At 49.2% G+C, this 26,178-nt stretch overlaps 1 protein-coding gene across 2 annotated transcripts in view; it reads left to right on the top strand.

Annotated features, from left to right (window-relative positions):
• Capzb (capping protein (actin filament) muscle Z-line, beta) overlaps positions 1-26,178 on the top strand; it is a 134,061-nt gene that overhangs the window by 73,933 nt on the left and 33,950 nt on the right. For both annotated transcript variants that reach the window (XM_005394658.2, XM_005394657.2), the window contains exons 3-4: positions 18,982-19,103; positions 24,136-24,249. In XM_005394658.2, the coding sequence (XP_005394715.1) occupies positions 18,982-19,103; positions 24,136-24,249 (236 nt within the window). The remainder of the gene's footprint in view (positions 1-18,981; positions 19,104-24,135; positions 24,250-26,178) is intronic.

Raw genomic sequence — 26,178 nt, 5'->3', positions numbered from 1 at the left:
TGTCAGTCACAACACTCACAGAGCCTGCCGGCGAGAGGCCTCCGGGTGCCGCCTTGGCAGGGGCTATCCACCCCGAGCACCCCGCCTCCGCGCCCCATTAGTGTCTTTGCAGATGAATGCAGAGCAAATTCTGGACGCTTTGTGTGCTAGCGAAGTGTGAGGTGCTGTTGTCAGACTCCAGACTGCCTGGTCCTGGTGGGCCCATTACCTTTTATGTAATTGAAACCTTCAAGCTAAGACCGGAATTGAAGTTACAGATGGCAGTGGTGGGAGTTTTGTCAGATGGAGGCTTTGAGTAAGTAGCTGACAGCAGGCCACTCCGAGGAGAGGTCCCGAGCCAAACACAGAAGAGATTTAATTATCGTTAATCTCCCTCTCCCTGCTTTCTGGACTGTATTGGGACACTTAATTACTATTGACTGGAAGCTAAAATAACACTACTGCTCCAGAACAAAACCCTTTCAGAGACTTGCCCTGGGCTGGAAATGATTATCCTTCGAAGAAGTAGTTTTTTTCCTCCCTGTGCTGAGTGTAAGTTGGGAAGAGAGATGTATAGCAGGCATTTTAAATTGGCTTATACTTCACCTGCTTTTTAGTGTCTGTCTCACTGACTTTCCTACTTCAAAATGGTGCATGTTAGGGGCAGCTGCATCTCCAAACGGAATCTCTCAGAGAGGTTGGCTTCAAACACTTGCTGTTAATTGTGTGCTGTAATTCTGTATTCTCAGCACCTAAGTTCCTGTGGAAGGTGCAGACCTTCCATGAATATAACTGATGAACCAGTAAACCCACCACCCCACACTCTGAGGGGACAGGACTCCGTGTCAGACTTTGCAGGCTGAGTAATGTGAGGTGGAGAGATGAAGGGACACAGGTCCCTCCTGGCACTGAGCTATGCCTTGGGGGACACCAGCCCCGGCAGGTGACAGTTCATGCATGGAAAGGCAGTAAAGCATGAGTTAGCCAGGTCTGGGTATAGCCTAAATATCTAGGTGACCCTGAGCAAGCGACCTCGGCCCTACGCTCAGTTTCCCACCTGTGCAGTGGAAGAAGTATAAAGTTGGAGCTGGGGATTTAGCTCAGCGGCACAGCACCTGCCAGGCAAGCGCAAGGTTGTGAGTTTGATTCCCGGTACCGGAAAAAAAAAAAGAAGAAGAAGAAGAACTATAAACTTACCTTGTACTCGAGGGGAACAGCTGTGACCACTACAGGAAGCCGTGTGGATTGCCGCATGCAGAGTGGTACTGTGGTAATGACAAGGAGGTGACAGTGAACTTGCCTTATGAATTATTCTCACCTGAAGTGAGTGGGGGCAAAATCCAGCAACGGGGGCAGCTTGGAGCCTTTGCTTTTCACAGTACCAGTCAGCTCGCCTTCCATCAGAAAGGGCCAGTGTTTCTCCGGCTGGGTAGTGCGGAGCACTTCCCCCAGACCTTTTGAGGTGAGCCGCCTCCCTGCAAGGAGTGGGGCAGACTGTGCTCTGCCCTAACCATGACAAGGTCCTTTGCTGCTTTTAACCCAGTGCTTCACCTCTTGGGTCTTGACACTGCAGGTATTAAGTAACGTATGTGACGTGGCAGAGCTGCTGCCAGGAGTCCAGGAAAAAGGCAGCTGGGACAGGGAGGATCGTCTGCCCAAAGTGGTCACCCATACCCATCCCCCTGCAGAGTGAGAGTTTGTTCAAACTCTCACTTTGGAGTGGCTCAACGAACATTTACTGCTGCCACCTCACGCTGGCTGACCAGAGTGTTAGGACAACTTCTCAACTGCCCCAGCCAAGTCTGCAACCAGAGTAAAGTCTCAGAAGTATGCTTCTGATCCTGTCTGTCCCATTGAGACCCCAAACTGTCATGTCATCAGGGTCAAATCCAGAGAACGCACCTGGGATTAGGAGCCGTCAAAGTGGCCCTGTCACCCTCTCCCTTGCCCCTGGAAAGCCCCACAGCCTGTGCCCAGAGTGATTGGACCTTTGTACATGCTGTCCCCTTGACCAGGACACATGGCCACACCAGCCTGTCATCTTTTGCACCTCTCGTGGGCCCCAAATCCCCCTCCTGCCTCTCCCCCAGCCATGCCACTCAATCTGTACTGCTTGTTGGAATCCATTGATTGCACCCTAAACTTGCTGAAGGAAGGGGATGAGTGTTTTGTCCACCTTATATCCCGTGTCGCACACATGATGCTCGGCGACCCCTGCTCAAGTCCCTGCTGAGTGCTAGACCCTGTCTGGGCTGAAACACGAGGGTTGGAGCACCTGGTAATGTGCGTGTCTTTAAAGAGGTTGTCCTCACAGGAGAGAGAGACACCCAGGTGGACACGTACCAGAATCCTGGTGGAGAAAAACTCAGAGTCTAGTAAGCTTTAGGCCTTGATTCAACAAAATGCTTTCCTGACCAGCAGCAGCTGGTGGGCACTCACTCCTGCTGAGATCAGACTTCCCAGGGACAGACACTGGCTCTCTGTAGTTTTGTTATCTGTAGATTATAACTGAATGGGAACTTGTGAGCCCCTTACCCAGTGCCTGCCTCTGGGAAAGCCCACCTCCATCCCTACTGGAGACTTGCTGAGACCAAGTGCTTTTCCACCCTGCAGGTGCACCCCGCCATCATCCTTGACCTCCCAGGACCAAGGCCTTTCTGGCTGGCCTACAGGTGCTCCCTCAGGGTCTGTGGTCCTCTTCCCAGCTCTGCGTGGGCTGCTCCCAAGGAAACTAAACCCAAGTAGCCCTCTTTCCTCAACTTCCTAGGTTTGGGCTGAAAGGGATAGAGAGATCAGACCTTTGTTCTTTATCTTGTTGGCCTTATAAGATTTGGTAATGCTTCTGGTAACTGCGGCAGCAGGTAGGGTGGCGGATAGCCTCAAAAATAGAGTTAGAGTACCTGTGTAAAGAAAATGCACTGCAAATTTCATTAAACTCTGTGACATCCCAGAAAGAAAAGAATCATAAGGGAATCAGCCACTTACACAAAACCACTTCTCCTGCCAGCTGGGAGTCAAATAAGCAAATGTCCCCCTGTTTGGAACAGGAGGATGATATATCCCTTTCCTGTGCCACTGCGATCACCTGCCCACACGCAAGATTTTGAAGCACTGCTGGAAACAATTGTGAAGATTCTCTGTAATACATACATGCAAATAAAGCTCAGCACCTAGGTGCAAGGGGCTGGTTGGTTTTCCCTGAATTTTGTGTCTACCTTAAAACACTGGCAGAACTTCCCTGTGTGCCCTGGAAGTGCCCAAGGGTGCATCCAGGCCAGGGGTCCCCTTGTGCTGCTTTTACATAACTCTGTTGTGTTGCAGTACTGGGGATTGAACCTCGGGCCTTGCACATGCTAGGCGAGTCTCCTCCGCTGAGGCCCGGCCTTCGTGCTGCTTTGAAGGCATCACCTGGGACTGCTGCGATGGTGGCAAGGGGTACAGGCCTAGGCTGCCATCCTGCCGCGGGTGCCTTAGCAGAATCCAGCTTGTTGACTGTGCTGTTGGTTTCCACATCCTTTCCGTTCCGAAGATTTGCCGAAGCTCTGCTTGCCTCGCAAATCTTTCCCCAATTAAAGGGCTTCCCAGCTGTGTGCACAGCTCTTCTGCCTCCAGTCTGTGCCCTTCTGTGTTTGTGTTTAAAATTCCTTCCTTCCAAAATGTTTGCCACTCAGCAAGTCTCAGAAGCCCCTACTTTTGTTTGGGGCAAAGTTTTCTTCCCCACCCTACTTTTGGGTTTTTATTCTGCTTATGTACAAAAAATTTAAGTTCTGGAATCAGTTTGAAAATACTGGTTTTCTTCTTTTTTAAAACCTGGCCACATATTGGAAAGTGGCAAGGAGTGTTCTCAGTGTCCCTGCCGTCATACCTGACACTTGAAGAGCCAGAGGATCATTCGGGGTCCTCCTGGGGAAAATGAGCAAAAAAGGTGAGCTCTTCTGTGTGTCCCTTCATGGGCAGCCATACTGTAAGCTCAGAGAGTGCATGAGGAAGGAATCTGAAACAGAAGGATCAGGATAAGGAGTAGGAGGCTGTGCTGTCCAAAGCTGAAGAAGATACTTGGTTCTTGTCACCCGGAGCTGGGAGGCTTTTTTATTTTCACCTGAAATGCACAAACCCCTGCCTGTGGCCTTGCTGTCATGGAGTACAAGGTCAGTCTAGTTCCTTCAGCTCAGGAGCTTTTTGCAAAGCCATTGCCATTGGAAAACCAGAAGACAGTGTTTGGAGAGCTTCTGTTGAAGAGAGGCTGACAAACGTCCCTTTCAGTAGGATTCTGCCGTCTGGTTGATGAAAAATGTGAGACATGAGTGAAGTAAAGAGAGCTTCCACTTCCTGAGGACCAGAGCCGGGAGCGTCTCCTCTCCACGAGCTGTTAGCAAGACATGGTCTCTCTGCTGGCAGGCACTGGGCTACCCCTTGGATACTCTGCTTTTTCAAACAGGTTAATAGTGCTTGAGAAGAATGTGGTGGGAACTGGGGCAGGAGTGTCGGCCACAGAGCCCTGGGAGCCTGCATGTCCCGAGGAGTTCGGAGTTGGGCTGTCTGACAGGGGCCCAAGGTTTCTGATGCACCCATCTCAGTCCTTTGAAGAGTGATGTGCGAGCTGCTAGTGACTGGGTGTCAGCTGCGTGAATAGGTCTTTACCTGAGATCCGTAAAGACCTGTACCATTTTCAGTAATGGAAACAGCCTCTCTTTAGAAAGCAGGATGGAAAAAAAAAAAAAAGCAGGATTGGCAAGGGGAAATGGGGCAGGGGATAGTGAGGAGATCTTTTCCTGGGGAAGAGAAGAGGAGGAAATTTGGATTCTGTGGAAGCTTCCCTCAGCTTTTAATGGAGTTCAGAGAAGTACATGCTGTCCCAGGCCTTCCCCGTCTTCCCATAGTGCAAATAATCCGCTCGTGCTGCCTGTGTCTGCTTTCCTTCACTGTGAGCCAAGGGCCAGGCTGGCCCTTGGTCAGTTTGTACCTCAGAGGGCCTTGTTCATTATAGCTTTTATATTAGAAGAGTGTCATAAACTTTTGATTCACTCTTAAGCTATGTCCTGGGTGATGGTAGAGATAACCAAGGAAACTGACTTAAATGTTGACCGTGAAACTTTGTAGGCTCCTAAAACTGAAATCCACTTCTTAGGCTTTTGGTGGAGCTTTTTTTTCAAACACGGTTCTAGAACTTGAGTAAACCAGAGACAGAGATGGTAGCTCAAGTGGTCAGGCCCTGCCTCGCGTCAACACTGATTTATTCAGCCCAGGAGAATCTCTGATTGTGAGGGTAGTCAAATAGCTAAAACCAAGAAGGAAGAGGAAGGTGACACTGCTGTGGCCACTTCCATTAACTTAAACTGGGTCACATGACAGCTCTCACCTGCATTTGCCTTGAACTTAACAGTGCCCTGGATGTATGTGTGCTGTCTTGGATCCAAGCTGTTCCCTGCTTGGATTATCTTGTCTCTTTTTTAAATAACAGCTTCATGGAGCTCATCCCTTCAAAGTGTACTGTCCCGTGGATTTTCACATCTTCGAGCTCGGGTGTGAGCTCCTAAGACAACTCTGCCCCCCGCCCACCTTTCCCTCTAAAGCAACTCAGCAAGCTGTCCCCTCTTCACCTCCCTTTCATCCAGGGTGTTCTCCGTCCCGAGATTGCCTGCCATGTTGCTCATTTGTGCCCCTCTTTCCTCTTAAACTTGGAGTTCCTTAAGGGTGGGAACCTTGACTGTGTTCTCAGTCCCTAATAAATTCAGGTGAATTTTATCTCAAGCCACAAATTTTTTTACTCCCTAATGAGCCAAAGAGAAGAAACAGAGAAGTCCTTGATGCTGGGAGACCCAGCCAAGAGAGAGACACATCAGTTGCTCCTGAGTGGAGCTGATCATATCCGCCGTAGGAAGAATTACAGGTTTTTATTTGTCCATGTGTGGTCATTTCTCTGGATGACTCAGTAAAATTACAGCAAGACCCAGTGAGACACTCATCCAGCAGAAGGAATCCAGTGTGGAATGCTGTGGCCAGCAGGAAGCTTTATGGAGGGGGAAAAAGCCAGCTGACTTGTTCTAAGTATACCTCAGCACCAGCCTCCTACCCCTCACCAGCGCCCTGCAGACACCCATAAACACACCAGCGATTCCCCTCAAAGGGAATCAAGAGTCTTCCTGGAATCTGGTAGACTGCTGGGGCTGTTTAGAAGCCCCTGGTCTTGAGAGAGTTGGGAGAATACGTGGTGGAAGGAACCAGGATTCTGACGCCCAACTCGGTGCCTCTGTGGCTCTGGGCTCGTGATCCTCTGCAGCCGCCTGTCAAAGTCATCTACCTGCCAGGGCTAGAGAGTCTCAGTGGGGAGGACATGGCTGCAGTCAGCATTGACTCCGGAAGTCATCTTCTCCCTTATACCTGGAGTCTGGGCAAATCCTCTTGGACCTCAAGGTGTCTTACGCGTTTTCAGAATCAGAAGAACCACCTGCCTTGCCAGCTGTCCCTGTTGGCCTGGCTTTGTGATTCCATGATGTCACAGCGTCCTGTTAATGCATCTTCCAGCGTCCTGTTAATGCCGAGCAGACCTCACAAGATTTCTGGGGTTCATCTCCAGTGTTAACACAGGAATGACTGTCACATGTGAGTCTGTCCCCAGAGTCCCCCCCCCCAAATGAGTGTAAGGAATAGTCATGCCTCCCTGTGCTAAGCTTTTCCCTCTTTTTTAAAGGTGGGGCAGGGTAGGGTAATAATGTACTGGGTATTGAACCCGAGACCATTGCACTGGAGCTAAATCCCCAGTACCATTTTTTATTTTGAGACAGTGTCTTACTAGTGTCCAGACTGAGTTTAAATTTGTAACCCTCCCATCTCAGCCTCCAAGAGTGCTGGGTGGGAGTAATGGCATGTGCCACCAGGCCAACTCCTGCTGTTCCCTTGTGCCTTCTCCTGCAGGTGGCATGTGCCTTCTCCTGCAGGTGGCATGTGCCCTCTTCAAAGATGTCTCTGCTAGAAGTTTTATGTTTTTCCATGATATCCCATTCATAGCTTTCATCCTAAACTTGAACTTTAGGGGTGGACACTTGACACACACATATTTATAAGGCCGGATCTTTCCCTTGCTCCCCAGTGGTGAGGAAACAGACTGGCTTCCACAGCCTGCCCAGCAGGGAAGCCTCACTGCTTCGCCTCAGGAGGTTTTACAAGGGGTTTGGTTCACACTGACCTCATTGTGCCGAATCTTCCCTGTCACCATGCAGTTGGTGACTGAGCCGGAACGCTTTTGCCCTCACGTGACTTGCCAGGCAGGAGGCTGGGAGCCACAGCAGCCTATGGCGGGGGACTCTGGCATTGGGAGGATTCTCTGGCTTTCTCTGAATTCTGGCTCTGCTGCCTCCTAACTGTGAACTTAGCCAAGTTACTTAGCCTCTCTGTGCTTCATTTGCTTCATTTGTAAATAATAATTTGGGATTTGATACTTCCGCATCCTCCAGGGCTGCTGTGACGATGAAATGAGAAAGTGTGTCACACGCCTCGCAGAGCCTGGGACCTGCTGCACAGTCTCCGCTGCTGTTCTGGTCATGGCTTCCACAGTGCCATTCGTGGAGGGTGGAGAGGCTCTTCTGTGAAATTGCCCTGTCTCTGGAGAAAGACCGCCTCATACATGAGCTGAGTTCATGTGTTTTGGCCTGGTCTTTCCCCAAAAAGATGGGGGGCAATTCAGAAGTGCACAACTGGTGCAACAGTGCCACGAACTCAAGAGGACGGAGGGACGCCAGGAGGAACATTGCAGCTACTTGTGCACGCTGGCCTTCCTCCTGCTGGGCCATCTAATATTCCTCCAGGGGCATCATCAGGCTGGGTCCTAGGAGGAGCCTGCTGTGGTATGAGGGCATGAGGGGCAGGGCCTGTCCATACCCCTTGGGTGCAAGAGTTTAAGTTTCTCCATCCGACTTTGAGGACTGGTGGCCATGCAGGAGTCATTGGTTGGTCTCTCTCCAACAGTCCTGTCTCCTGGAGAGGCACCAAGAAATTTTCTAGGCGCTTACTTCCCATGAAGGTGGATGTGGACTTCCAGAGGTCAGAACTCAGCTGGTGTCTATAATTGCAGTGCTATGGCAGGCTGAGGCAGGATTATCTCAAGTTCAAGCCCAGGCCAGACAGTGTAGCAGTTTAGCTGGGGAAGGCCCTGGGTTCATTCAGGCCCCAGTAAAACACATACACACACACACACACACACACACACACACACACACACACACACACACACCACAAATGAATTAGTTACTCAGCTCAACACCACTTACCTTAGGAAGTACGCCAGCACCGCACCAGACATGAGGTGATCCAGCCACTGCATCCTGCCCTGAGAAGAGAGCCTGGTATCACAGCCAGTGCAGCAAGCCGGGCAGGCCCTCTGCATGGAAACCTTCAAGAAGAATTGTGCAAGAGGCAGGGTGGCCAGTCAGTCTTGGAGGGCCATTCCTGGGCAGGGGGTGGAGTGGGGTGTGGACACCAAATGTTCTGGATAGGCTGTCCACGTGGTTGAGGGGCCGAGTCGTGGGAGCCCCCCTGCCGCTGAGAGTCACTAGCAGTCCTCAGCACTAAGTCCAAGATGACTTCTACACCTCTTTGGTGACTGGGAGATGCTTGTATATTGTGCCCTGTCCTCAGATGCTCCTCCTTAGTCAGGAGGTGCAGGCAGGCTGGCTTCGTGGGAGGTTGAGGGCCCAGCCTAGAGAGCTCAGCAAGACCATAGAATAAGGGCTGAGGTGTAGCTCACTGGTAGAGCACCCTTGGGCTCAACCTCCAGTACTGCCAGCAGAAGAGAATGGGCAGTTACAGAGGCCCTGGCTTCTCTCCTCGCATAGGGAGGTAATGAGATGGAGTCCTGGCCAGGAAATAGTTAATTTAATTAGGCTGCAAGTGGCTGGTTCACCCCCTTAGGGAAGCTTAGGGTTACATGTGGACAACAGGAGCCTTGTGTGTGCCTGTGGGTGACTCAAATATAGTGATTTTAATTTCTCCTTTCAATTTGTGTTCTCTTTGTTCTGTCCCTTCGTGACCCTTCCTTTAGAAAACAGTCTGGCCTCTTACTCTCCGCTTTGAACCTCCAAAAGGTGAAGCTTTTGAGTCTTGAGTCTGAATGGCTGAAACCAAGCCGTGGAGTTCCGCCTTTGCGTATTATTTATCTCAGGCATGGTTTAGGGGCACCTGCTGAAGAAAAGAAACCCAGAGAGGGGACCTACTGTTTCTTGAGAAGGCTCTTTGCTATTAACTGCTTATGCAAAACTCATTTCTACGTAGAAGAAACATTTGTTGGTCAAAAAAGATTTCCCCATGTTAGCCAGCATCATCTGTGCTGGGCTCTGGGTCACCAGAATCCCGGCCTGCACTGCGTCCACGGGAGCAAGGCCGCTCTGCCAGGTTCACTCACACGCCCATGTCTCTGATGTCAGGACATTGCTTCTTAACACTTCCTGTGTACATTTAGCAATGTGCTGACTAATGGCATGTCTTCAGGTTATGATCTTCAGATAAAGATTCCAGCCTGTATTCACATTTAAAGAGTACAGCTATACCAGCTGCCCATGGTGAATGTAATCAGTATGTACTGCAAATGAGTATTAATAAAAATTTTTAAATGAACTAAAAATGGACTCAGTACTGAGAGCCCAGTGATTGCTTAGGAGGAGGAGAAGCTGGGTCTGAAGGGTCTGGGGTGGCATCCCTTCCTATGTGGTGCTGGGGTGCAGCCCTTGGGAGTCCAGCGGCCTGTTTCTTCCCAGGCCGCCACTGTCTGTTCTGGCCAGAACCCCAGAAGGAGGCTTTGGTCCCTAAGGTCCCATGCACAACGCCCCCTCCCCAATTCAATTCACTTTCATTTCCTCCCCTGCCCTGTGAAGCAGCCAGGGGTCTAAGTAAGCGTGCACTTCGGAAAAGCTGGCTCAGAGGTTAGGAAATGAGGTGTTTGACCTTTCTAGTGGCCCACAGCCATGAGAGCTGGGTACCATCAGTCCAGCCAGAGTGGGTGCTGAGCTCCTCAGCTCGCATGTCCTTGTCTTGGAGCGCCATGTTCTGATGCCAGGGACTCCCTCTGCTCACTCAGGGACCTTGTTCCCTGAGTGGCTTGGAGCATTGGCTGCTTCCCAACCCCAAATGAGTTTTCCCCAGAGTGGGACACGGGTGGGGTGAAGAGGGTGAGGCCTCTGCCCATAGGTGCCTTCTTGTTCAGTGGACAGAGACCTTCAGGAAAACTGGTCCAGACTGCCAAGATAGGCTCACAGAAGCTGTGCTGGCAGACTCAGGTCCTCGTGACAGAACACCCTTGGGGAATTTGCGAGAGGGCTTGTGTCTTCACATTGATAATGACATTGGGTGCTGCGGGGCCAGGTGAATCTTTTCTGCATAAGTTCCTCCTTTTTTAGTTTACCCATGTGAATATGTTGCCTATTATGAATAAATTACAACTTTAAAAGCAGCAAGCCTGGGGTTCCCTCGCACATGGAGCAGCCCACACTGACCTCGGAGGCCCTGTGCTGGGCTTCCTTTCCACTTGGGGTGCTCCTCCTTTCTTCCCCATCAGTTGCCGCTCATCCCGTGCCACCTCCCGGACCACTGATTCACCTACACGTGGTCCTCAGTGAGTATCCTCAGGTTTGTTTCACTCCCTGCCCCACTAGGACTTCTAAACACAGGCCTCTCTCTCTCTGGTCCCTTTCTGTGGCTGGACCATGGCAGTTACAGTGGCTGCCTGTGTTCCGCAGTCTTGGCCCCTTGCATAGTTCCTGCTGCAGGCCTTCATTATTTCGTGATTAGAGTGAAATCTTCTTTGGTGCAGGCATTAGGACCCTGGTCCCTGGATTTAGAAGGGGCACCGTTGGCCAGATAAGGGCAGACCAGGATTTGAACCTGTGTTTGATTTCACACTGTATTATGTTTCCGACACTGGCATATGTGCTGCTAGAAGCGCTCTGTTTACTTTTTTATTTTAAAAAGGTAAGTTTGGGGCCGCGGACGGATTGTAAACAGAGCCCTCTGCTGGCCGCCAGGCGCTGTGGATCCCTGGAGTGGGCTGTTCCCATGGCAAGAGCAGGGCCAGCCAAGACTCTTCAAAGCAGCGATTTCACCAGCGTTACTCATCTGAGCTTGCGCCCGAGTGAGCAGGGTCTGTTTTTGATTCTTATCTCTCTGGTGGCGGGCTCTCAGCCAAGAGGCAGATCAAAAGATGGAATGTGTTCATTTGGCCATTTAAAAAAAAAAAAAACAACTAGGTCCAAGGGTGCACTTCTTAGAGACGAGGGCGCTGGGGATTAGATTATCCATGCAGTCGAACGGTTCTGGCTCTTGGGCTTTTGTGAGGGGTTCATCTCAAGTTTCTTTTTCTGGTTAAACAATTTTTTTCAACATTAATAACTAATGGAGAAGAGGAAGAGGCAAAGTGGAACCATATGGCAGCACAAACACAAACCGTACTTGTGCCGGAAACTTCTGATTTGTATCTCCTTTCATGTGATCAGCTGTTGGGTTAGATTGTAGACAAGAATTCAGTTTAGGCAAGAGCAAGGATGTGACTTAAAAAAAAAAACTAGGTATACTGTATCTCACATGCCCTTTAGACTTTGGCTAGTGGCTGTGTATCTGGGCAGCTCATTTCCTTCAGACCCTCTCTGTTTCCTCTTTTTTCAAAATGGGGATCTACATGTAGAGTTGTCCTGAGGATTGAAAGAGGTGATGCAGGTAGACTTGGTAGCAAAGAACCTGGCACTCATCTTTATCTTCGTAGTTATTATTTGAGATGGAGTCTCAGATGTTTGTCTAGCCTGGTCTCAAACCCATAGGTTCAAGCAATCCCCTGCTCAGCTATTGCAGCTCGCCAAAAGCAATCTTTTTGTTTCGTTTTTTGTTGCTTTCTGAGACAAGGTTTCGCTATGTAGTTCAGGGTGGCTTTGAACTCATTATGTAACCCAAACTGGCCTCTAACTTAAGGTGATCTTCATGCCTCAGCCTCCTGAGTGCTAGGATTATAGGTGTATGCCACCACACCTGGTAAAATGCAATTTTCCTTTAAAAAATTTTTTTTTCATTCTGGAAATTCATCTTAGTCACTTCTGGTTGCTAAGACCTAGTCCCAACAGCCACAACTTGAAGAAAGGTTTATTTTGACTCATAGTTTGTAGGAGCCCTCTGTCCATAGTGGGTCAGCTTGATGGCAGGGTGGCATGGCAGAAGGGTCTGGGCAGAGAAAAGCTGCTGACCTCATGACATCCAGAAAGTAGAGAGGGTAAAGGGAGGAGCTGGGGAGAGGATAAATCTTTCCAGGCTGTGTCCCAGTTACCTTCCTCTTCCCCTAGACCCTACCTCCTATTAGCAAGTCAGCTAGAAGCCCCATAATCCAGTCACCTTCCAAAAGCCCCACCTAGGAGCACACCAGACTTGGGGGGGTGGTCATCCAGATATAAACCATAATGTTCCACCACTGGCCTCCAGAAAACTCATGCACGTCTGTTTATGCAAAATGCATTTAATCTAAGAGTTGCTAGAGTTTTGGTTCATAGCGGTAGCATTGCTAAAAAGTCCAAGTCTGAAGTCTCCTCTGTGACTTAAGGCAAGCTCTCAGCTGTGAAGCCCTGTACAAATCAAAGGGAAAACACTGCCAACAAAAGTGCAAGGTTAGTATTCTCATTCCAGAAGAAAATTGGGGAATTGAAAGAAATTGAACCAAAGCAAGACTGAAACCCAGCAGGGCAAACATTAAATACTGTAGCTCCATGTCCAGTACCTGGGGTGAGTTGTGGCCATGAGAAGTGATCTTCAAAAGACTTGGTAGCCCTGCCCATACAGCTTTACCAGTAGGTCTAGCCTTCATTGCTTCTCTTTTGTGCTGGGTTTGTTTACTCCTTGTAGCTTTCCTCAGATATTCCATGTTCCTAGCATTTCCAGCTGCTGGGGCCTTCATTTTGCTTTCAGCTTCATGTACTGCCTGCTCCTGGGCACACACTGCCTGGCCTCCCAGGCCTCCTTTTGAAATCTAAGTGGAAGCCTTCCTGACCCCACAACCTTTACATTCTGCATGCCTATAAAATCAGCACCATGTGGATGAATTGTGCCACCAAATTGAGCAGTAGCCAGACGTTTTTGGGCTATGGCTCCAGAGGCCTTTATGTCTGGATAGCTGAGCACTGTGAACTGAATCCCAGGAAGCAAATTCTCTGGGCTCCTGTTCTGGGATACAGTGTTCGGGGGTCTCTTCACAAAGCAAAGCAGTTTTGATCCTGCAAAGCATAGGGCCTTTCTGATTTCTAACACCACTGTTCCCATTCTCCTGATCCAAAGTGCTTAGCTTCTTTTTAATGTTAATCTTTTGAGCACCCAAGTTGTCCTCTGCTCCATCTTTGCAGGTGCTTTCTTTCTGGAAAAACTGTAAACTTTTATAATGGGGTTTTGCTCTTAATATATAAGACAGGTATAAACCTGTCTGAAAATATCCAGCAGTATCTGTGCCACAGCCCCTGTTGGGGTGCCTTGAAATTTCCTCTGCCAGATAAATTAATCAATTGCCCTTAATCTCAGTCTCCCACAAAGTCTCAGGACACAAGCAAAATTTTCTGCCAGAGGATAACACATGGTCTTAAGTCCAGCTGCCACTGAAGTCCTAGTTCCCAGCTGAAACCTGAGGTAGGTCTTTATTGACTGCCTTTATATCCACATTCTGGTCTTCTGAGCTCCAACCAGAATCTCCCTTCTAGTTCAGCTTACAGAATTTTAGGGCTGCTTCTTCAGCCAGCATTGTCAAACCTTTCCAAACTCATGCGAAACACTTGGAGAGGTTTCTGAACCACATGATCAGGTAGTGTCACAGCAAGGACCTAACTTCTTGGGTACCAAAATCTTAGTCATTTTTTCATCTCTGAGACCAGATCCCCAACATCCATAACTTAAAGGAAGCAAAGTTTATTTCGACTTAGAGTTTGTGGATGTGTCAGTCCATAGCCTGCCATCCGTAAGGCAGAATGATGTGGCAGAAGGGTCTGGGTAGAGGACAACTCCTTAACTCATGGCATCCAGAAAGCAGAGAGAGTGAAGGGAAGAGCTGGGGAGGGAGATAAACCCTGGCCATGCCCCCAGGTCCCACCTCCTAACAGCAAGTCAGCTGTAAGCCCCATAATGTGATCTCCTTCCAAAAGCCCTGCCTGTGAGCATGTGAGGCTTTGAGGGAACATCCAAGTATAAATCACAGTCCTGACCCCCGGCATGCTAGGCAAGTTCTTTACAGCCAAGCTGCATCCTGAGCCTATCCTCATGATGAAGGTATCATCTGAGACAATGCTAATACTATCCTAGTATCACCCTTTAGCATCTGTATTTTAGTAGGATTTTTTTAGTTTTGTTTTGTTTGTTCCTTTCCCTTCTCCCAGGCCTAGTTCACCTTATGCCCCACTCCATATCTTTTCAGTGCCCCCTGGGTACTAGTGAGCCAGGAGGAGGTTTGAGGGTGGGGAGCAGGCCTAAAGGGTTCCTATTGCCTGTGACATTGCAGTGTTCCTGTGTGGCGGTGAAGACATTGGCAGAACCCTGAATCTCCCCACCAGGAAGACAGCAGGCATGGTCTTGGCCAGCAAAGTGTTGCTTATTATTCCAAGTCATTGGGAATTAAGTCTCACCTCCGCCCCCCAGCAACCTGGATTGGCCTAACACCTTTGGTGTTATCTCAACATTCCATACAAAGGCTGGGAAGCAATTCAGATGGGCGATTTGGAGAGAAACCACTGGCCGTTGGTTTTGGCACCACTCCCTGCCTGAGGTCCTCCCCACTTCTCAGGCAGCAGAGCCAGCACCCCCCATACCCCAGAGTGAATTCTGACTTCGTTTGGACCTGTCCTCTCAGCTCAGTCCCTGTGCAAACTAATGTTCCATGAGGTTTGCTGGGATTGGAGGGGAAAGAATGGTTTAGTAATTGACTAGGTTGCAGAGATAAACTCATTTTTCGGGTTTTCTCCTCTGACCTTACAGTATGTGATTAACACTCACTCCCATGGGATTCGAACACGGACTGGGCACCTTCAACAGTGAATGGGACCCTGTGCCAATCTAGGGGACCTGTGTTAGCTTCTGGGTCAACACATGATGAAAAGTGAGAAATACCCATGAAGGAGCAGAATGACAGCCAAAAGCAGTATTAGAACAGCCTCCCGGTTCAGGATTCAGTGACATCAGTGTTACTGCAGGAATCCCAGTGAGAAGTTGGAGTCTGGGCTGCTTCCAAAGGATGGGTGGGTTTAAGTGGGGACTGAGGATAGATTGCCACATTTAGCAAATAAAAACACATGTCCTGTGTAACCCTTGGCATAGTCAGACTAAAATATTCTTAATTGTGTATCTGGAATTCAAATTTCACTGACCATCCTGTAGTTTATGCACGATTCCTAAATGGAGAGACCTTTTTAAATGGAAGGTATATGCACAGACCATCCTGCAGGGAAAATGAGTAGGCACAGGTAGGGGATGGCTGAGGTGTGAGACAGGTGCATCTTTGGGCTGCCACCCTGGCCCAATCTGCAGGCATACCACATACTGCACACTTTTTCCCTGTGACAGTGATAGTGTCAGTATTCTGTGGTATATTATCTTTGATCAAAAGAAACAAGACTGATGGAATAGAATGTGAAAATGTGGCCCAATTTGAGAGTTTACCTTTAAGGCAAAAGTTATACCTGTGTGTGTGGAGAACCAGTAGTCGTGTGCCATCCCAGATGGTTTTTATAGAGGAGTAGGTAGATCATATGCAGTTCATGAACTCCCTGGCATTTTCTCCGTGGACTACCACAATCTGGGGGATTTAGTTTAAATGTATGTTTTTCAGAGATTGGCCAGGCATGGCTATGGCTTTCAAAAGTTCAGGCTCAGATCTTCAAGAGCGGGTCGTCTCTGCTGTGGCTTACTAACTGTGCCACCAAGTTCATAAACAGAACAGAAGCCAGGGCCCAGATCCCTCAGTTCTCAATCCTTCTACCACTGCTGTGGCTTCTCCACATTGTGTATTTAAAAAGCCACAGCTAAGCTGGACACAGTGGCATGTGCACATGGTCCCAGCTACTCGAGAGGCTGAGGCAAGATCACTCGAGCCCAGAAGTTTGGGGCCAGCCTGTGCAACCCCAGTGAGACCCCAGTGAGACTTATGTGTGTTTAAAAACACACATAAGTACACACACATACACAGTATTACAGTGACCATTCCAGCTGTCCCTGTTTGGTGCTTTCCCACCATATCCGGATTTGTTTTTGAAAATGCAAGTTGGAGCCCCAAGTGGAATTGGTCATTGGCATCCATCAAAATTTGGCCCTTGACAGCAAACTCTTTTGGTGAAGATTCTTGTTCTACATTGATTTGTTAATTTAAAGATAAAGCTAACCAGGTGTGGTGGCATACTCCTGTAATCCCAGCACTCAGGAGACTGAGGCAAGAGGATTGCTGTGAGCTTGAGGCCAACCTGAACTGCATGGCAAGATTCTGTCTAAAAAGAACAAATAAATAAGATAAAGCTGAGCTGGGCATGGTGATGTAACCTCAACACTCTGGTCAACTGAGGCAGGAGGAGCCCAGTCTGAGCAAATTAGTGACTTAGTAAGACCATGTCTCAACAAGTAAATAGGACTAGGGAATGCAGCCCTGTATTCGATCCTCAGCTAACCCTTGCACCCTAAGAAAGATAAAGCCATTTGGAATTTGGAAGATCTTGTGTGGCAACAGCTCCTTCCTTCTTTAACCTCTCACCTTCCTTCTCTCCCACAACCAATGAACAAGTAGCTTCAGTTAGTATAAGTGCTAGGGAGAAATTACGGAAATTCTTTATCCATGGATTAACTTCTTGGGTAAGAGTGAAATCAGAGTCTTATCTACCAAATCCCATTCTCTTGTCAGCTTGGCTGGCTGGAGAGAAAAGGGAACAGCTGGCCTTGGACAGAACTGGGTTAGGAAGAACTGGGTCCATTTGTGTCCAGTGCCTGCAGCAGCTGGTGAGTTGAGGTGTGAGGAGGGCTGGTAGTTGCCATCTGAGAGTAGCAGACAGCAGAGGGTGTGGGATCCAGAGCAGGAGAACAGGGCGATGACCAAGTCCAGTGCTAAGGTGCATGCTTTCCCCGTGCAGGGCGCTGAAACTATCCCCAGTGGGTTTTTATTAGCGCCCCTTTACAGGTGAGGAAGTCAGGTCTTAGTAGAAAAGTAAAATGACTTGCCCTAGACTAGAAGCTCTCTTTTAGATAGTGGAGTTAGGAAGTCTGATTTTAGGGGCTTAGATAGATAGAATGGATGAAGCAAGCAGCCCAGCAGGATAAGTGGAGATCCTTAGAGATGGGCTGCAATAGGATAGGTGGTACTCAGGGTCAATTCTCTGGGCCTGTGGCCTTACACCTCACCCAGGCAGGACTCTGCTGACGAGAGGCTCTGTGACCATCACTGAGCAGCAGTGAGACCAGGAGGGCACCAGTGTGTGCCTTTGCTGTTCCCCTTTAGAAGTCAGTTACAGTCAGAGTTGAGAGTAGGGGCTTTGGAGTCTCCTAGCCCTGGCTTTGATTTCCGTCCCCACTCTTCATTTGGCCTTTGAGCAACTTAATGACTTTGGCCCCAACCCTCTAGTCTGTAAAACAGACAACGCGTACCTACTTTCCAGCAGACATGGGCTTTCCGGTAAACAGTGTGCTGTCTATAAGGGGCCTCTAGCACGCTACATGATCCACAACAGGCACTTGGAAGTGGTGGTGAATAACGCTGAGAATTAGCCCCCATTTATTGTTTGCTGGGGGAGGGCCAGTACATAGGGAGGTCATGCCTGGGCTCAGTGGTGTGTGCATCTCCTTGGGGGCTGCCCTGTGTGCAAGACACAGGCCATGTCACCAAGGCTAGAGTTTCTATGCACCATAGACAGGGCTTCCTCCTCCAGTCGTGCCTCCTGGTGCCTTCCAGGCTATGTTCTAAAGCACAGGGGTGAGGGTGGGGGGTCAGGTGCCCAAAACACCCACGGAAGCAGACTGTCTCTACTGGGCGCACCCTTTGTTCCTGTCTACAGATGCTGGTGAGGGCCCTCAGGAGGAACGCAGGACCCTCTGTTGCTGTCAGCCCTCTGCTGGTTGTCTGTGCCCCACAGTTTCACTTTTCTACTGGAAAGGGTTATTGGTGCAGTTGGCAGCCACCTGCCTGGTAAACGATATGGTGGGGCCCCCATAAACCCAGACCATGAAACAAGTCAGCACATGAAAAATACAGCGTGAAAGTGACTCAAGGCCAAAGGAATCCATTTCTGAAAGTGCTGCCATCGCTTCCTGGAATTTTTTGGTGGAAACTGATGTTTGAGATGGAAGGAGGCAGCCTGTTGATGGGCAGGGCCCTGGTCAGCGTCAGCAGCATTTGCCCTGAGGTCGAGTCCTGCCTGCCTCTGACCATGAGGCTGTTCCTCAGTGAGACTGCCCAGGCTGGGCCGTGCTGGGGAAAAGCGGTACGAAGCCACCTCCACAGCAGATAGGGCTGATCTGACCGTACGAGCCAGCCTGGTAATGCTTGGCCAGGGGCCTGGAAAGTGTTGGAAACTCCACCCAGCACGGGAGCCTGTGGGAGTTCTCCAGCACGGATGGGTTATTCTTCTCTGAGTTCTTTGGATTCCTGTGTATTTGAAATGTTTATCTTCTTCTCAGGACTTCAGCTTGTCCTTTGCCCACCCCGCAGAGACCAATAGCAAGCATACACATACTTGCATTTCTAGACCACCCTGGTGATCAGGTAATTAGAGCCGCACACAGGTTTTGGAAGGAAGAGTGTGTTGGAAATCACACTCCACTGTAATTCAAGAACAGGTTTCTTTATAGAGGGACACAGTTGGTGTCAGGCACATGCGAAAAAGAAAAGAACAGGCCTGTAAATTTTGACAGGGCACCAAGGGTGAGATGTTAAATATACCGACCACAAGATAGCTACAGTAGCCACTCATTGACCTGAATTCAAGGTGTGATTTTAACCACTATCTCTACGTGTTCCTTTCCTTCTGCCAGGTCCCCAGTCTGTGTGAAGATCTCCTGTCTTCTGTTGACCAGCCACTGAAAATTGCCAGAGACAAGATGGTGGGCAAGGATTACCTTTTGTGTGACTACAACAGAGATGGGGACTCGTATAGGTGAGCTCATCCCCACGAGGGTCGTGGTGTCAGCCATTCTGCCCTTTCTGGCAGCACAAGGACCTCTGAACTTCAACAGGCCAGCAGCCCACCGGCCTGTCTTTCCATTTGTCATTCTGTCCTCTTCTTTCCTGTCTTTTGCTTCTTCCCTTCCCCGCTCTAGCTATTCATCCCATCAACCAGCAGGTGTTTGTGGAGCACCTGCCATAAGCATTGGAGGTCGGTCTTCATGCATCTTACAGTCTGTGGGAGAGGAACATTGTCACCAAAACAGCTGCTGTATTGTAATCGCACTGGCCCTGCGAAAGACAAGGTGCAGGGTACACAGTGATGAGGGTCCTGAGGCCAGGGGTGTCTGGTTAAGGGATGCTTGCTCTAGCTCCGTCAGATGCGTACCTCTCCCTTCTCTGTCCGTCACCATGGTGAGAGTTGTAAACAGCCAGGCTGACATTGGCGCTTGCCCTGTGAGATACATTCATCACTGGATGGCCATGTGATCATGCAGCCAGTGCAAAGCCTGTCCAGGGTTTGGGGTTGACTAGAAGAAGACTTCTTGAAGGAGATAATATCTAAGGCTGAATTTTAAGGGTGGATGGAGGTTATTTGTAAGAATGGGATTCCCTAAGCTAAGCAGTCTACTGCTCACCACTTGGAGAATAGTGGAGAATCAGTGTGATGTAGGTGTATTAGAGGACACACTACCTGGGCTCAGGCCTGAAGCTTCAGCCTGGTGCTCTCACTGGACAGGGGACTGGGCATCTGGACAGCAGAAGCAGGAGGAATTACTTGGAGTCAGCCAGTGTGGGCTGCAGACCAGCACTGCCCCTGTAGTAGTGGGACTTCAACGAGTCACTTCTTACCACTGTAGCATCTTTGTGTGAGCTCATTTGGCATACTGGGCACTATCCTCAGCCTTTCTTCTATGGAGCCTGCATCCCAGTGAGGAAGCCAGACACACAGTATGCACATGCTCAAGTAACACAAGTTGTGAAAGTGTTGCTGGAGAAAACAGAGGACATTGAGAAGAAGAGACAGGATGGGTACACAGGCAGAGCTCCCCTGTGCATGTGACTTCAGGATGAAAACATGCAGTGACACACAGTCTGGGAGAAGAGCTTTCTGCATGTCAAGGCCCTGGGTGGAGATGAGCTTGCTGGCACTGAGCCGTGAAAGGCCAGGGTGAAGAAGGCAGTGAGGATGAGAAAGATGCTGAGAGGCGTGGCAGGGAGGGTGCACAGGGCGTGGAAGGCCAGGCTGATGCTTAGTGGGAAGAGTAAAAGAAGTAATACATGTAGTGCTAAACAGCACAGACCTTGTCTATTTGAATGGTTTCATTCATACTCACTTTTAAAGAGGCTAGGCCAGTGCTTTATGATCATGCTCCCTTCCTGACTTCAGACTGAAGTTAGGTGGAGAATGTGATGGTGCATTCGGGGCAAGGCTGGAGTGGAGATGGGGAGCAGAGGCGATGCTGGTTGGTGTGCAGATGGGCAGAGTGTGGGAGAGACAGTGAAGGCCCCGGGCAACTGGAACTGTTGACAGGGAGAAAGACGCAGGAAGGACCTGCTTTGGGCTGTGTTAAGCTTGAGTTCCCTGTTAGACCGAAGAGGGGATGCCAAGTGGGCATGTACCCACAATCTGGACCTCCGGAGAGAGGGCTGGGCTGGAGATGGACCACAGGTGTCCCCACACAGAGCTCTTGATACAGCTCTAGGGCAGAGCGAGTTCACAGTATGGTATCCAGGAGAGGTCCTTCCTGGGAAGTGTGTGGAATGCTCCTGGAGAGAAAAGGCAGTGAAGGTGCTAAGTGGTCTGACAGCCCAGGGTCGTACGTGGCCGCAGCAAGTGCCCTTGGCAGACCTGGGGCTCACGCTCAAAGAAGACTTCCTGAGAGAGGTGATATCAGCATTGTTTTTCTTTTTTCCACTAAAAAGCTCCAAGTAAAGCAGCTGTGTAAGGCAGCCGATCCAGGGGAGCTGGTGGAAAGAAGGGATCAAGTCTATACCCAGGCCATGCACCCCTGAGACCTCTGACCCTCCAGGGCACCCTGTAGACCCTGCCCCCTCTCCAGTGGTGCCAGAGGTCTCTAGGGATCTGAGCCTTCTTGTAGAAGAGCATGAGTGTCAAGGCAGACCTAGTCTTTTCCCCTCTCTCCCTCTCAATATGAAACTTCAAGGTCTTCTGATTTTCCCCACACATTTCTATCCTATGTTTGATCATTTGCTTAAATAAGATCCTTATGGTGTGATCGCTGCCAGCAGCGCTGTTTGAAACCTGTTAGCTGAAACAAAAAGCTTTCTCAGGGGAAAATGAAAGGCCTGACTTTTGAAATCTAAGCGTTCCTGTCCATCTGTCTTTTCTCAAATGGCCTCCATTTAAGCTCTTAAATGTGTTCTGAATGCCCCTTCCACTAAGAATATTCTGGGTAATGTTATGATTTTTTTCCCCCAGCTACAATTACCCCAGCTCCAGGCCTAACGGCTTCAAATGCTGTCATCTGTGAGCCAGGAGCAACGTGAGTTACAGGCTGCTTGAAAGTTCCAGGGCCCCAGCCTGCAAGAAGATGGGCTCTTGTGTCTCCTCAAGTTGCCTTAAACGAGAGCCAGTTGGGGGCTGGGTGTTTCCAGGCCACAGAACAGCAATGGCCGGTCCACTGTGGAAGTGTGTGGCCCATGAGTGTGCTGAGAGGGGAAGTCTCAAAGCCAGCATGTGGGGAGACAGGAGTTAAGTTCACATACACACCCCCACCAGCAGAGAAACGAAGTTGCCTTTACACTGGTGGTGGTAGCAACGGCAGTGGCAGTGGCATCCTTCAACAGGGCTCTTGTCTCTGAGATCCAGTGAGAGTCCTTGTGATTTTCTTTTTTTTTTCTTCTTCTTCCTCTTTTGGCAAGGTAGACAGTGTCTTGCCTTGTTGCCCAGCTGGCCTTAAACTCCTGGGCTCAGATGATCTTTAGCATCCTGAGTAGCTAGGAGTATAGGTGCAACCTACTGCAGCCATTCAGTTCTGCTCTTTTGAGCTTGTGTAGCCTTGAGCAGGAAAAACAGAAAATTACTCGGTCTTCGTGGCCTGGAGGACCACCTGCAGAACTTCCCAGCTGTCTTCCCCACCCTTGCTTATGACTCCAGCATCTTTCACAGATGCTAACTGCCCTGCTGCATGAGGCAGCCAGCATAGGCCCTCTTCCAAAGACTTGCAGGCTTGGGCAGAGCAAGAAAAGGATTATAATAGTGTGAGAATTCACATCTGGATGGCTAGGAGGGGTGGGGAAGTGGTCACTTCTGCTTTTGTAAGGGAAGTGGAAGAATTTATTTATTCTTTTAGCAATTTATTTTTCAGTGAACATACTCTTGAACTTCAGGCACTGTTTTAGAGGCTGAGAAACCAGTGGAGAGCAAGGCAGAAAAGCCGTAGCCCTGTCTCAGCTGAAGTTCTGGGACTGGCCATCTAGTTTTAAGTTCATTCAAATTAAGTAAGATTAAACTGTAACCCCGCAGGCGCAGTAGCCATATCTCAAGCACTCTGAAGCCACAGATTGCTCTCGGCTGCCTTGCTGGCCAGGGCCGGTGCAGAACATTTCCATCCTCACAGAAGGTCCTGGCCGGCAATGCTGTGTGCAAGGGGTGAACAAGGCGGGTTCCAGGACGAGAGGCAGCGTGTCTGCCCTTGCTCAGGAAAGGAGAGACATCTGTGCCAGCTTGTGGAGTGTGTGTGTACAGTGTAACCATGCTAGTGCCAGTTCTGGGCAGCTAGGGATAGGGGCAAGGGCTTTCACACCGTCCCTGCAAAGTCCCCGCTAGTTCTAGTGAGCAGGGGGCTGGGAGCAGCCAGCTTGAAAGGAAAGGTTTCTAAGGCTCTTGCTGTAGTGGTTCGTGTTACTGCTGCTTAGGGACCCTTGAGTCACACACATGGTGACTCTTTCCCCATTACACTTTGAGGGGGGCCAGCTCTGAGAAAACTGGGACATCTGCCCAACGGCAGCTTACCCTACAGACATGATCTGCTGACATAGGTGCAGTGTGGAACATCAGTTACCAGGAAGAGACATCTGTGTACAGAATTTAGAATTCAGATGTTGGCAGTATCACCTTTCCCCCTTAGCATCAGTCCCACAATGAAAGGGTCTTTGGAGTCTCCAGAGGTATAAAGGTTCAAGGTTCTCAGGGAAGCAGATAGGGCAGCTTGGGTTTCTGGCCAGGAGACATCATGGGGTTCCTACTGCTGAGCATAAAGGCTTCCCCCAAGTCTATCCTGTCTTGTCTTCCTCTCATTTCTCTTTTCACCTTGTCAGTTCTTCTCTCTGAACACCCTGCCCTGAGCGTCCACCTGCAGGAATTAATGAGTAGACCTTTTTGCTATAACCCCCTTCCCCGTTCTCAGTGCTTTCCTGATGCAGCAAAATACACATTGGGAAGTGTAGCACATCTTTGGGTGCGGGGGCTGGTTCCTGTTACTTCCGAGTCGTGTGAGCACAGCCCTTAGGTGTTGCAAAAGCTGTCCTCTGTCCGTGCGGGGCAATCAGGCACTCCACTTTTCTAATATAATTGGCATTTCTTGCCTGCTTCTGTAACTGACAGGTATCTTCTTAGACCTTCCTGTGTGAGAAGCTCTTGGGAACACTTCTCTGGAGCTGCCAGCAAGCCAGGAAGGAGAGAGGGACATCAGTTGGTCACTACAGTGGTGAACACAGGAAGCTAAGAAAGTGGGAAAGGAAGGACTAGCGTTCGTTGAACTTGCTGTATGCCAAGCTGTGGCCTTGGCTCGGGGCATCCTTGCCCTTGATCCCTCACAACAGCCCTGCTGTTAGCGTCATACCACACAGCTGGGGAGAGAGGCTGCTGGGTACCCTCCAGTCTCCTTTCTGAGCCCTTGCTCTGGAAAACTCTAAAAAGCCCTCCTGGTTGCCAGGGCCTGAAACATCCGGGCTTTGCCTTTGGACTTTCAGGCAGCTGGGGCTTGTACTTACTGCGCATAGGCCTTGTGGCCCTGTAGTGACTCTTGTCACCTCCTCTCCCTCTTCCCTCCCTCCAGGTCACCGTGGAGTAACAAGTATGACCCTCCTTTGGAAGATGGGGCCATGCCGTCTGCTCGGCTGAGAAAGCTGGAGGTGGAAGCCAACAATGCCTTTGACCAGTACCGAGACCTGTGAGTTGCTTCTTCCCTTTGAGTTCCAGCTCTTGTGGCTTTGGTGGGACAGATTTGAATGAGGGGGTGACTGAGCCAGTCTGTCTTGCATCTGTTGCTTGGCTCACCCAACTAATTTTTTAACTGGGATCAGTTTTAGGAAATTAAGGCTCAAAAAGATTCAGGTGTTTGTCCAGGGCAACTTGCAGAGCCAGGGCTCAAAATCGGATCTGTCTCCAGTAGCCTCTGGGTTTTACTGCCTCCCCTCCTCAGTTCCGACTGGGAATCCCTGCCACCCCTCAGTGCCAGGGTAGGATGAGTCAAGGTCTCATGCAGAAGGACAGTGCAGCCCATCTCGATCTAACATCTTGTGAATCCTGAGTTGATTGGCTTTTGGCCTCTTCTATAAGAAAGTTTAATCCCACTACTCTGGGAAGCTGAGGCAGGAGGATTACAAGTTCAAACCCAGCCTGGGCAAACCTGTCTCAAAATAAAAAGGCTGGGAGTGTAGCTCATTGTAAAGACTGTAGTTCTTAGTCCCCAGTACTAACAAAAACAAAGGCATTTGTGCCAAACTATTCAGATTCCTTTCTACTGCCTTCTAATCCTGCCAGGACCATGCTACCAAAAGGATTGGTCACTTACTGGCTCTTTCAAGGGAAAGTTCCAGAGAAGGCTGTCCTCTGGTGTTTTTTTTTAAAATCAGTAGAATCTTATTTTAAGTTAAATTCTATACTGAACTGGGTATGGTGGTGCACACCTGGAATCCCAGCTACTCAGAAGGCTGAGGCTTGAGAATCACAGGTCTAAGCCCAACCTGGACGACTCAGCAAGATCTTATCTAAAAATAAAAATGAAAACGAAAAGACCTGGGAACATGGAGGCACTAGCATGAGCAGTGCTTCTAGGATATGTGTTCAGTCTCAAACACCAGCTCCCCCATCCCTCGCAAAAAAGTGTGTGTGTGTGTGTAGCACAGCTGTAAAATATGCAGTACTAATTCAGTACAAATTCCATCATCTCGAATAGGGGCCTGCAAACTTTTTGCTGAAAGGGGCTAAATAGTAGTAGACATTTTAGGATTTGCAGGCCATGGAAGACTATTACTATTTTTTCTTTTTTTCTATAATAACTTTTTAAAAAAACATACAAAAAGCACTTCTTCAGCTTTGAGGTAAGTGGGATCTGGCTCTCAGTCTGTAGTCTGCCCCCGCTAGTCCAGGGTGTAGGCAGGAAAATGGAAATAAGAGAAACCAAGCATCGGAACATGTGACTCTGTTGTCAGAAAAGAGGTGTAGGACCAGCAAGCCGGTTATTGGGATGGGGTAAGGCGCGGTTCCCTGGCTCTAACTCGGGTAGTAAGAAATGGCTATCGGAAGTTTGTGAGGCAGGGGGTACTTCAGTCTGACTCATACAGAACCCCATAACACTGTGCATATGAGTGAGATGTATAGGCATTGTTCTAAGGAAGCCATGAATAAATGGCCCTGAATGTTTCAGTAGCTCTGGATGTGTCAACGGTATAGTACAGCTCTATCTTCAGTATCTTACCCTGCCCCATTATTTTATATGTAATGTCTTTAATCCTTAAAGGGACTTTTGGTGAACCTTGTTTCATCCCCTTGTTATAGACAAGGAAACTGAGGTTCCAAAATATTAAGTGACTCACATAAGACCATAGGGCGAAGAGTTGAATCTGAATCTATATTTGCCTGAAATGTCCACAACTTGCTGATTTCAGTTTACATAGGTTTCAGGGCTTGAAGGTCCTTACAGTCTTGAACTTTACCCTCTTGGAGGAGAACTTCTTCCCTGCTGATGCTGACAAAGTGACTTCCTGCTCTAGCATAGTTTATTGATAGTTGTTTTTGGTGTCTTCTTTCACCTGTCCAGTCCAGCTGTTCCACAAGAATGCCCAAATGCAGTCAGTTTCTTTTTTTTTTTTTTTTT

Source organism: Chinchilla lanigera, unplaced genomic scaffold (genome assembly GCF_000276665.1).
Source record: "Chinchilla lanigera isolate Chin_1 unplaced genomic scaffold, ChiLan1.0 scaffold00051, whole genome shotgun sequence".
NCBI lineage: Eukaryota > Metazoa > Chordata > Mammalia > Rodentia > Chinchillidae > Chinchilla > Chinchilla lanigera.
The sequence above is the reverse complement of the archived record's forward strand: the minus strand, read 5'-3'. Positions and strand labels throughout refer to the sequence as shown.